The following is a 12,627-nucleotide window of genomic DNA, read 5'->3' on the forward strand; positions in this document are numbered from 1 at the left end:
GGAAGCTGATCTCTAAGGTCTTGCTCTCCTTCCTAAGCATCTGACTGACATGTGATCTATGATCATAGGTAGAAATATCCACACAGACATAGCCCTAAAACACACAGATTTGGACATTCAGATACTCAAGGGTTAATGGAGGGTCTGTTTCTTCTTGTATCTGTACTTGGTCTTCTCAGGTCCAGATGGCTCCATGAGGGCACTTGATGCTGTGTGCGTAGATCCTACCACTGGGCTCTTAACTCCCGACCCAGAATGCGTCATGCTGCTGGCAAATCACTGCCTTGTGCCTGTGTCTAGAGATCTCTTTCTGCACCCAGAGACTGGAAAGGTGCTCCCTGTGGCTGGTAACATTGGCTATGATCCCATTAGCTCTAAAGTAGTCTGCACTGTTGACTCTACTTCAGGTAAGACCACATCAGGTTACATAATACACCCACTTACCTATATGTGGGATATAGTTATGATACCAGGGGATTTTGGGGAAGCCTCATGCAATTCTATATTTTTTTTTTCTTGTAGCAAAAACCTTACATGCAGGCTGATCCAAGTCTACCTCTGTGCTTGCATGGCACCAGCAGGAGATTTTGCTAATCAGAAAACAGATCTTGCTGTGGACAGGGTTAATTAAGCATACAAGGCTTACACACATCAAAACGTTTAAGTATTTCCACTAACCAATGCTTTTTCCCTTTCTGCTCATTAAATTGTACACCACTTCATATATGAAGGCACTTGCCAGATCAAGGAAATGGCAAAAGCTGAAATTAATCTGAGAAGAGCTCTGACTTGCACAAAGGGGGATGCTCTCCCTTAATCTAATTCTGAATTTGAGAGAAGAGAAATTTGTAACATGGATGTCCTTTGAAACCTCTGCCCTATCTCTGACACCAAGACTTGCTATTGGCATTCAGGTGGTAATCTCTGGAGGCTAGAATGCTTTCTAACTTTGTCCTAACTGTGTCTTCTGCTTCAATATTCAGATGAGCTGCATAAGTCTGGAGCACCCATATTCCCCTATGTCCCATATCCCATCTGTCCCAGTACGGGTTTGCCCGTGAAGACTAACCTGCCAGTTCTCCACCCGGAAAAAGTTTTTAAGCTGGGAGGACTCATGCGAGATCCAGCCACAGAAATAGAGGTGCCAGTGCTTGCAGTTACCATCCATCCCCAAACAAGGCAAAAGCTGTCCTTGGGTGGGACATACCTAAATCCCCTTACAGGAACAGTGACACCACTCCAACTTGGAGGGCCCATGAATGAGCCCAAGGGAGGAAAAATTGTTCCAATTCTTGGAGTCCATGTGGACAGTAACACAGGTGAGTGTGTTACGGGGATGGAAAGCTATAGCGAGGGCATTTCTTCCTCCCCGCTTTGCCCACCCACGTGGCCAGTCACCATGTTTACAGCATTGAGACAGAAACTCTCCTACGCAACAGGCACATAGGACTTGTAGGGCATCTCTGCGCTGTCTTGTTGGCAGCCTGGGAGTGCAGCCAAGATCTACACCCCTCCTACTCGCTCATGCTCAGCTCATGCCAAAGCCTGTTAATAATTAGGCCATGTAGCCAGCTTAGTGCAGCCCTGAACACATGCCAAGAGGCATGGCTGAGACAGAAACCTGAGAGTGGTTATGGCATGCACTAACTGGCTATCATGCCTGTCTGGGCTTTGGTGCACTCCAAGAAAGAGGGAAGGCAACTGGGAGAAGTGTCCCAGTGCTGCTTTTGGCTTTGCCACAGAGGCAGTATAGCATAAAAGCCCATCTGGCCACGACCCCAGAGACTGCATACTACATCCTAGTAAAAGCAGAGACTGACTGAGAGCTCTGCTCTATGTGGATGCATACTAGCACTTAGCAGAGGGGGCAGCTGCAGCCTTCCAGTGGCATGCCACTCCCCGCAATAGGAACAGCATTGGATTCAAACCACTAACCCCCCCTCTTCAGGTTGGGCTTCTCCTGGGGAGGCAGGTACTCAATAGCTTTCACTTTCCCAGAATCTCATTCATGGTATTATTGTCTTAAAATCAATAAACTGCCTAGTTTTTCATAAAGATGACAAAGAGAGGAAGAGACGGTGATAGACAACTCTAAAGAGGGCATGTATTCATTAATTACATGGGGAGAAAAGCCTACGAAAGCTCTCTTGGAGATCGTTCAATCGCTGCATTAATAAAATAAGAGCGGTATGAAATCGGTTTATTAGGATCTTTCAGGCTACATTTATAGAATGCATTTTTCACACCTTTGTTCTTTTATAACTAAATTTAGAAAACATCATAGTTAAAACTAGAGCAAACCACATGTGCCCCACCTGGAAGCATGAGTCGACTCCAGCGGCACTGTGGCTGGAAGGACAATGCAGTATATTGGGGCCAGACCCCCAGCCGGTAAAAACAGGCAAGCTTCACTGCCAATGTGGAGAGCATGAAGCTCTTCCCACCAGCCGTGGCTCTGGACCATTGGATAGGAATGCAAAAATGCATTACCCAGGCCCTTCCCGCATTGCCTTACTTTTCATATTATCACAAGAGACCTTCATTTAATGCCTTCTCTAACAATGGAGTAAGTCTGTCCAGTCTGATCCCTGATGAAAGATTGCCTATGGAAAGCTCTAGTGAAAAAGAACTGTATTCTCTCAACTGTTAACTTAGATCAAGTTAAGCCAAACCCTAACCCTAACGGATCCAAGGCACTTTTATGCCAATTAAAACACTTCCTATTTCATAGGCTTTGCTGAGATATCACTCCACAGCATAGAAATACACCTGTTTTTCTAGAGTGGAAACTAAGCGAAGCATTTAAAATATATTAAGATGATAAAACCTTGTAAACCAAGACCGATTCCAGTCAGTGTTATGATACATTTTATGTGCTCACTGATCTTATTCCCATTGAAGTAGATTGAATTGAATTTCAGAGGAACAGCACCAGATTGGATGATATTCTGATTTTCCTTTCTCTACCCCTTGGCTACAGGAGATGTAATCCCAGTGGGGGGGCTGATGGGACCCTCGGAGAGCCCGATTCTTCTTGGGGACTCCTTCTCTGAGCCTCTGAGTGGGAAGTCTGCACATGTGCATGGTGCTTTCCTTCAGCAAGATACAGTGCTGCCTCACGCCGGAGGATACAGGGCCCTGCTGGAAGCCAGCATGCTTGTAGCCCAGATGCACGTGGTTAAAACCCTGCGGCAGTACCAGGATTCAATTTGTGAGGATTTGTCTGTCACTGTGGACAGGCAGAGAGTCCTGAAGGCTGCCATAGAAGACATGAAGAAGACATTATCTATCAGGCTCCATCGTGACATGCACTGGCTGCAAAGTCTGGAGACACAACGAGACATAGCTTCGAGCCTCAAAAGCAATGGTGGCAAATTGGGTATGTTTTCTGCACAAAACCCATTGGGGTATCATAGGGTTGGAAGGAGCCAGGAGGGTCACCTAGCCCAGCTCCCTTCAGAGGTGCAGGATTTGCTGCTTCTGTATCCCATGTCCGTGCCCAGCCTCCTCCTAAACACCTCAAATGAAGGCAATTCCTGCAACTTTCCCATTTTCCACTGAAAAATGATGAACTACAGCAAAAGTAATCTTCACCTGTTGCAGTGACCTAAAGGTAAAGTCTCTGTTGGGGTAAATGGGTGACTTAAATCAACGGCATGATACCCATCTCCTCAGAGGATCTGGCTTGAAGTTGCATGGTCACTTTGTGTCACACGAGGTTGCCAGTGGGATGGGAGACACTTGGCGAACATCTTCCAGGTGTCATTTGGATCTGATAACCAAACTGACAGGATCTGAACTGCATCCATCAGCCTCTGTCTGGTTTAAGAGTGCATATTTATTTCTCCTCTCTTTTCCCAAATGTATTAGGGATGATCAAATATCCTGGCACAGAGATGTGGATCCCAGCTGTGTTTGGAGTGACAATCCCAGACCCCGGTGGCTCAGGTTTGATGGTGCCTGTCTTGGGAATAGAACCTGACTGGAACACCGGGCTCCCAGCCCCGCTGGCGGGAACGATGGAAGATGCTGATGGAAAAGGTAAAGCAGACAACTGGTCCATACAACACAAAGCCGGGGGAGGCAGTGGCTGTGCTATTGTTGGCATCTCTTTCATTGTGAGAATTGATAAAATGCATTGACAAAGAATAAAGTGACATCCTCATGCAAAATCAAAGGCAGCTTCAGGTTAATGGGGAAAGAGAGTTAGGGGAGAGAGAGACTGGAGTGGCACCCTTTTAACCTATGGAAACAATTTGCCCACGTATGTCTACATCCCTGTACTTGGGGAACATTTTTAATACTTCTGAATCCCAGGTTAGTGACCCAGTGGGGCTTGTCTGAGCTGCTCAAGAGCTGGTTCTTGCATTGGCCAGAGGGGATCACTAGAAAAAATAGTCCCAACAGGGTATGTATTGCCTTTGCTGTGTGGAGATGTGTTTGGTTTTTTTTTAAGCAGGATAGTCAAGATTATTGTCATTTCCTGTTACACTTTAATAAAAGTCCTTCCTTAAGCTTGATGCACAAAAAGCTGAATGGCTCATGCTACTCATCCTCGGAGCCTTAAGTATTTTGTTCCACTTTTTTGCCTGCCTGCAGGTCTTGTCCCCATCACCGTTGGTGCCAGAACAATCGATCCCGTCACAGGGAAGCCTGGCCCGGTTATAGGTGTTCGAACCAACCCTTGGACAAACACGGTAGTTCCTATAGTTCAGTCATTGGGAGCTTTACCAAGAGGAGCAGCAGACCCAGATCTGGTAATTAAGAAGCCCAGAAAACTGCAGTTGTTTTACAGTTTTTGACAACTTCAGGGAGTTGCTTGCTGGTGCTTTCAAACTGCAGGAAACTGTTCTTCTTGCTTCAGAGACTCAGCTAGATAGACCATAAGTATTTCTTTTCTGTCAATAGATATGTTTGCGCCTGCCAGAGTATAAACAGATTCATATGGTGTCTGTGCTATGCACATGAGTAATGCGGTACACTTCCAGAATATAATGCTGTTTAGAACTGAAGCTGAGACAGTCGTGAATCCAGGATCGCTGGAATTTGGGAGGCGCTGGGAGGAGAGTGCCGCTATATTAATCACCTTTTTGAAAAGGGTTTGGTGGCCAGATGCATCTGAGAATGCATTTGGGTTTATTTTGTGGGATTTTGCATCTATGGGTAGCAGCATGGGAGATCTGTAAAGCAGGTATTGGCTGTTCCTAGCTTTCAGTGTCAGTAAGCAGAATTCTGTGGCAATTTCCCATTGCAAATCATTCATCTCTGTAGAGCTACATAAGCATTTATTTGTAGAAATCATGGAAGAAGTGTTTGCTCTCAGAAAACTGTTGTTTATGGTATTTTTCAGCTGAATCTCCTGGAAAATGAGATAAATTCCAGACAAAACTATTGGCACTGCCAGAGAAAGAAGGAAGAATACCTTCAGAAAGAGCTGAACTTTGTATTTCTCGACATCCTTGATGCTGTAGAGGAAGGAAAGGTCAAAAAGGTGCAGTGGCTTTTGCAGCTCTTTCTGCAGAAAGCATTTTTCCCTCTTCTTTTCAAGTCATAGAATCATAGAAAATGAGGGTGGGAAGGGACCTCAGGAGGTCACATCCAGTCCAGCCCCGTACTCAAAGCAGGACCAGCCTCAACTACATCATCCCAGCCAGGGTATTGTCTAGCCAGGTCTTCAAAACCTCCAAGGATGGAGAGTCCACAGCCTGTTCCAGTGCTTTACTACCCTCCTCATGAAAAGGTTTTTCCTAATATCTAACCTACATTTCCCTTGCTGCAACTTGAGCCCATTGCTCCTTGTCCTGTCATCTACCATCACTGAGATCAGTCCAGCTCCACCCTTCTTGTAACCACCCTTCAAGTAGTTGAAGGCTGCTATCAACCAGTCTTCTCTTCTACAGACTAAATAAGCCTGATTTCTTCAGCCTTTCCTCAAAAATTATGTGCCCCAACCTCCTAAACATTTTCATTGCCCTCCACTGGACTCTCTCCAATTTGTCCACATCCTTTCTGTAGTGGAGGCACAGTGCACTGAATGTCCAAGCTGATGTATAGAAATATAGTAGCTTTTCTCTTAAATGAGCACATTTGCCACGTTCCTTTGTCAGGGCTCATCTATGCTGGAGATGCGGTTTCACAAAGTAGGTGGACCAATGCAGCTCTGCCATAATTACCAAGCTGTCCCTTTTTATGCCAGCACACCCCAGACATTCAGAGTTTGCAATCCACTTCATTAGTGCAATTACACTTGTGCAGAAATTCATGGTACAGATGAGTCCATGATTTTGGTCTGTTTTTTTTTTAATAACTGTACTCTCCCTGGTAGCAGAGAAACCTCCAGGGTGAGCCTTTTCCAAAGCATAGTGAAGTCATTGGAAAGACTCCCAACTATGATTGTACGCCTTGGGTCAATTATTGTATCTGCAATCAATAAGAGATTAAGAGGAGGGAGAAGGAGAAGGAAAATGTTAGGAAAGAGTATAACCCCTCTGTCCAGCTGGACTCTGGCAGCTAGAGTAGTGAGAAAAAGGAAGCAAACAGAGGCGGCTTCTTTTTATAACAGCCCTCATATTTGAACCTGATGCCACGGGATATTATATCAACAGCAAAGGAACATCTGGTGAGCCTGTAACATTATGGTTACATCTTTTTCCTGTTTCTTTTAGATCAGATACAAGGAGAAGTTAAAGGACATTGAGGAAATGTGCCATTTCCTTGAGGAATCCTCTCTGCAGGAAGCTCAGAGGAGAACTGCTCGGGACTTGAGCAGCTTACTGGGCTTGGAGCTATCTTTGCAATGGAAAGGTAGGAAGAGACAGAGACAGGCGGTGTTGTACATATTGTGAGCCATGCACCCTCATGCAAACCTCAGCTTCCACTTAGGCACTCAAAACAGAGGGGGGGGGGAGGGGGAGTGGGATTTCAGTGATGCATAAGCCTCATGTTGGCTCTCTAGACAGGGGCAAACTTCACCTCAAGCTGAGAAATGTCACTGCAGACCTGAAAAGTGCCATTGCACTGATATTGAAATGTCAAGATCCCCTGCAAATTCCTGCAGGAGCCTCCTAATTGCCTGATGAATGCCACGCTGTTCTGCTGTGACCATTTTGCAGCCTGCAATGAGATATCGGGTGGGGGGTTTACTGCATTGTGGTTTTGTAGAATTCAGACCATGCAGTGGATTCTCTACGGCTGCTTGATGAGCTGAAAGTGGAAAAAATGGGAGAGAGAGTCTCATTTTTCTCTACCATATCCCAGAATCATCAAAACTAAGGATGAAAAATCCCTGTTCAGATACTTAACCTATTGCTTTCCATCCATCTAAGAAATCATTTAGCTCTCCCCCTATGCTGACTCATTCATACCTGCTTTCTAAGTTCCCATTCGACCCATACCTGAGAGTTGCCAATTGCTAATATTTGGTATTTGCAGTCAACAGAGATGAGAGGGAACAAGAAGTGAAGCTTCTGCTGGTGATCAGAAAGATGCTGGAAAAACTGTTGGAGTTTATTAAAAAGATGCAGCTGGCGGAAAGCCGGGTGCAAATTCAGCTTAAGGAAAAAGAACAGCAGAGGAGCAAAAGCCCGAATGCAGAGACAGCGATGAGCCTCAGACCCAGGAAGGTGATGACACTGGGTTGGGTTTAATATGTATAGCCACAGTCTTCTGGCCATCTCCTCAACACCATAGCAAGATCATTCCCTAACTAGACATTCAAGGGTTTGTTTCAACCAAGTGTCACATGTCTTTAGAGGTGAAACTTCCTTGTGTCCTTGACCCAGTCCAGATCTCAAAGCCTGTGGGTTGGACCTTAGCCTAGTGCCTATCAGGAACCTTGCCTTTTAATTTTACCCTGTTACTCTCATTTGTGCTCCCCCAGCCAAGCCATCTTGCTGTCCACAGCAGTTAAATACTGGCAAATCATAGCTATGTCCCCACTCGCTGCTCTGCATAACTGTCACAGTTATTCCCTTCAGTCTTCCTCTATAGATCCCCTATTTATCTTTCCTGCTGTCCAAAGCACTTGCAGTTTTTGTGATCTCTGCAGTAATGGGAGGCCAAGAAGTGATGCACTAAATTGGGTGGTGTCACACCCACATTAGAGTGAGTCTTCCAGGTGATCACTCACAAACACAAGGGAAGGCAGGATTCAGGCAGCCAGCCTGCTCATTCGATAATATTTCCTACCCGTTCCCTCTAGGCAACACTCCATCTCCTTGCTGAATTTCAGGAGCATATAAAGAAACAACAGGGCAGCGTGGAGTTTGCATATGGCAGGCTGGAGTATCTCAGGGAGCTGTCGAACATCCAGGCCCTGCAGGCAAAGGTACTGGGTTCACCTGGAGATCAGACACAAGTGATAAATGAAATGAGTGACAAATGAAAAGCCATCCCATTATGCATTTTCCAACAGCCATGGTGGGCAGTTTGCAAGAACTGAGAATATCCAAGAGCCAGATAACTGCAAATTAAATCACCCTATTTGAGAATTGCAAAACATATCTGAAATATATATACGTTATATATAACTGAAATATATGTATACATACACATATGTGTGTATCTATAGATATAGATACACACACATATATAAAGATATATAGTGATATGCCTACATATATACGTATATACGTGAACATATATATTAACATTCATATAAATTATATATTGCTGCTATAAATAAAATGTCCTTTATTAAAGACTGTTAATATTGTAAATTAAATAAAAATTAAAACAAAAAATATAGTATTATAAATAAACACGTAAATAAAAATGCGGTATTATAGCAGCACTGTTAGAGCTATCTGCAATGTGTCATACTGGATCTATATTTTAGTGCTGTAAGGCCCCTGCCTTCTATGAAGTTTTAGCATGCCTGCTGAAAACAGAGGAAACAGCAAACTATTTCCACCACTTGCCTGTACTGTCTTCTTTCATAGTTGCAGGATAGGATCTTCAATAGGCTATTGAGTGATTGAAGCGCTCAGATCTAACTGACTTTCAGCAATCTCACCCATGTGGCTGTTACAGTGTCTTCAACAAGACCTGTGTCTTATTTAGAACCTGATCCAAATCCTGTTGAAGTTAGATTTGGAGTCGGGCTCTCACTCTCCGGAACAACTGGTTTCCCTATCCCATTTTATGTGACATTTCATTGGAAGTAAGATCACTGGAATAATCAGAGCAGTGGGATTTTAAAAACACCTTCCCTTTCCCTTTTCCTTGCTTCAAAGTTCCTTCTGGTGCCAGTTCTTTTGAAACTTCCCCTACTTTTCACCTCTCTGCTGCTTCTCACTCTTTAGGAGCCTCTCGCCTGCATCTGTGGCTCGCTTCCAACTTGGGACTTTAAATGAAATGAGGCCATTATATTGTAGTGCATGCAATAGACTGTATTTTATCATGTGCTTGGTTCTTGCAAATGGATCCCATATAAACGGAGGCCATTAAACACATGTAATAAAATTTAAATTGTTTTTCTTAAAACTTTTACACCAACTTTAGAGAGAGAGAATAATTTAAAGAGTTTGGAGCTGCATTACCACCCAAAGGCCTACAAACTGCCATGAGGCAAGCTCAGAGCTGCAGATCCACATGCAATAGCTGTAAATTGGCAATGTAGGCTTTGCATGGAAGTACAGCATGACAGGGTGCTTTTCCAGTAATACTAATAATGCATATAATGAGCTACAAGTATTGGTGTTTGCCTTTACCTGATCTGTGTTATTTCAGGCTCGTCTCTCTGGGACACCACAGTGTTTTGAGAGCTACCCGGGGACCAGATTTTACAGTTTTGCAGGCGTCCCCCAGGGCGCAAGTGAAGTTATCCATCAAAAGCTGATTCCTCTGCTGAAGTCTCTGATTCAGACGCTGGGGGAAAGCAAAAGGAGTCCTATGTCTCCTGAGATGCTGGTTCTGGGGTCAGATAAAGGTACAATCGATCAATTTATTTTATTCCAAGTCCTTTAAAATGGTTGCTGGTACAATTAGATCCCAGAATGTTACAAATGGAAGCAGCACAAAATGAGCCCTTGGTATGTGTTAGGAGTTGCATTAGAGGCAGTGGTACTTTTTACACATGTGATATGAAGCCGGCTTGGTAACTTGTGCTGTGCCGGGTCTTTCTGCCTAACAAGACAGTTTTAATCCTGAGAAATGATAAAATATGTGACTCTCATGGGCCTGCATTAGTTTCACTATGGTTGCCTCCACTTCTATTAATTCTGCCGGCTAATCAGAAGTGGCTGCAGAACGGGGAGCTTAGTCTCAGTTTGGCAGCAGGAAGCATGGAACAAACCAAAAAATCAATAGCAGCGCTTTTACTTTCCCTCCTGTGAGCCTTCACATAGTAAATCGTGATGTAACCAGACTCTTAGTTACATAAAAGATCTAACTGCTCTTTATTGGCAAATAGAGCTGAAATGCACAAGCTGTCTAAACATTGGATGCATTTCAGGAGGCAAATATTCACTCAGTGTGGAATGCGTCTCTGCAACCCCAACGAGAAAGAAGTGGTGAAATTCCCAAAGCAGTTTAATGGCTTCTTTTTGCCTTTATTCTTGCTTTCTCTCCTAATACACTTTCCTTTTGAGTTTCACAGCATAAAAGAGTCAAATTAAAAAGTTAAAATTTGTTTTTCTTTTTCTTTTTTTTTTTCAGAACTGTAATAAGAATATTTTAGTTTTAAATTCCTACTGGTTAAAATTGCCATTGAGATTATTAACAGTAAGATCAGGCTTAGGGTTTCAAAGCTCTCCTTTTGCAAGCACTATCCGTGATACCAGCAGACGCAGTGCAGTGCCATTCATTTGCTAGAAAGTTGCCGTTTTAGAAATGGAGGATGGATTAGGGCCCCAGGGCAACCTGTGCTTCAGTACTATTGAACTCAATGGAAGATGAGTGTGAGCATCGCATGCTGCAGTTTAAGGAGTCAGTGTGCTAGAGGCAATATCTTTTATTAAACCAACTACACAGTTGCAAAAAAATAAAAATAACAAATCTTTATTTGCAAGCTTTCAGGCACGTGCGCCTTTCCTCAGGCCTAGGAGAATGCAAAGATTGTAACATTTCTCCCAGGTAGAAATGAAAATTTGCATTTCACAGGAGAGTTGGAGGGTGGAGTAAGATCTCCTGGCTGGAGAATTTCATTTTTCATTAGGCTCGGATAAAAGTTGGAGCAGTCTATTTAGGTGTCTGATGGCAAGCAGGATGTTGAATGCTGCTTCTTTCTTGTTAGGATGTTTCATATTTCACAGGAGGACTGGTGATGGAAGGTCCTCCTGGGCAAGGAATTTCTTGCCCGGTTTAAGGATGCACTTGAGAAGTGTAGTGAATCCCATGCTAACTAGTGGCAGCTCTGCAACGCGGCTACTTCCTTCCACTTTTTTGTCACGTGTCGGTCTTTTTGGAACACACTGAACGTTTTAGTTAACTTTGGAGGTAACCCAAGAAGTCTGAAGATATGTCAGCACTTCAGAAATAATTAGTGATTATTTAATTACCAAGACTGCATTATAATAATTAATACACGTAGAATTAAATGGTCATTCCTCTTCCCTCTGGAGCTAATATTGATTCCCTTTCCTGTAACAGTATTTCACCTGCTATTGCTTGACTATTTCCAGCACAAATGGGGAAAAAGCTGTTGTCTGATGTTTGCAGGGTAAAAGCAGATAGGATGCACTTCAGTAGTCTCTTCTTTCTGTTTGATTTGACTCAGTAAGACAGGGTGCTTAGAAATGTGAAGAAGGAGATTCAAAGTAGGGAGCCAGGGCCTCACAAATTTTATTCCCTTTAAATAATCTCAGATTTGGACTTCCCTTTAAATAATCTCAAATTTTGCCACAGTAACTACTCTTATTAATCTGTCTGCATTTCAGCCCCAACTGGTTGGAGCCTTCTTTGCCTTTCTCAAGCCATGGTTAATCTTTTGTATTTGGATCACCACTGCTGCATTGAAATTGGGTTGAAAGATCTTTGTATTGACTGCTAATTGGGTTGAAAAATCCTTTAATTGAATACTGAGAGCAGTACTTTCTCGTGTGTGTTAAGCTTTATCTACTGTAGAAACATATTTATTTATAGCTTAATAAAGGCAAATGGGATGAACAGGATTTTCTCTCTTAGTAGACAGAGTACATGTCAAGAATTGTTACATGCATGTCTCCCAGCTTTTCAGATTTAATGACAAAGAGACATGTAGCTGCGTCACAGGTTTACAGAGGGGTGACTGATGTATGCAAGCAGGTGAACATGTCCAGATGGGCCCTCTGCTTTCCTTCTGTCCCGAAACATTGCCAGATGCACCACAGTGCACTGCTGAGTTGAAAGATAGATAGATGTGCATTGGAGTGTTTTAAGTAGTTCGTGCAAAGAACTGCGGACGGGAGCTTGACGGCCCTGAAAGGACCAAGGGATCAGGAATGAATGTTAAGGTCTTCTGCTCCTCTCTGCTTCTTCCTGAAGGCTATTGCTCACAGAGCACTTTAAAGGCCTCAACAGCTCATTCGGAGGCATTCCTCGCTTGCAGTGGCCCCGAAGTCACTCCACCTACCCTGCTTTCACCTCTCCAGCCCTCTTCATCCCCATCGAAGATCCCACACATACAGCAAGAAGTCCAGACAAGGTGAG

General features: G+C 43.7%; 1 protein-coding gene across 1 annotated transcript in view; it reads left to right on the forward strand.

Moving 5' to 3' along the window:
• Positions 1 to 12,627, forward strand: part of LOC106722341 — a 29,831-nt gene that overhangs the window by 1,915 nt on the left and 15,289 nt on the right. The window contains exons 3-13 of the mRNA XM_025207612.1: positions 180 to 407; positions 984 to 1,319; positions 2,981 to 3,379; positions 3,871 to 4,041; positions 4,600 to 4,757; positions 5,351 to 5,491; positions 6,666 to 6,804; positions 7,432 to 7,622; positions 8,201 to 8,326; positions 9,730 to 9,928; positions 12,463 to 12,622. Coding sequence (XP_025063397.1) covers positions 180 to 407; positions 984 to 1,319; positions 2,981 to 3,379; positions 3,871 to 4,041; positions 4,600 to 4,757; positions 5,351 to 5,491; positions 6,666 to 6,804; positions 7,432 to 7,622; positions 8,201 to 8,326; positions 9,730 to 9,928; positions 12,463 to 12,622 — 2,248 coding nt within the window. The remainder of the gene's footprint in view (positions 1 to 179; positions 408 to 983; positions 1,320 to 2,980; positions 3,380 to 3,870; positions 4,042 to 4,599; positions 4,758 to 5,350; positions 5,492 to 6,665; positions 6,805 to 7,431; positions 7,623 to 8,200; positions 8,327 to 9,729; positions 9,929 to 12,462; positions 12,623 to 12,627) is intronic.

This window comes from Alligator sinensis, unplaced genomic scaffold (assembly GCF_000455745.1).
Source record: "Alligator sinensis unplaced genomic scaffold, ASM45574v1 scaffold1241_1, whole genome shotgun sequence".
NCBI lineage: Eukaryota > Metazoa > Chordata > Crocodylia > Alligatoridae > Alligator > Alligator sinensis.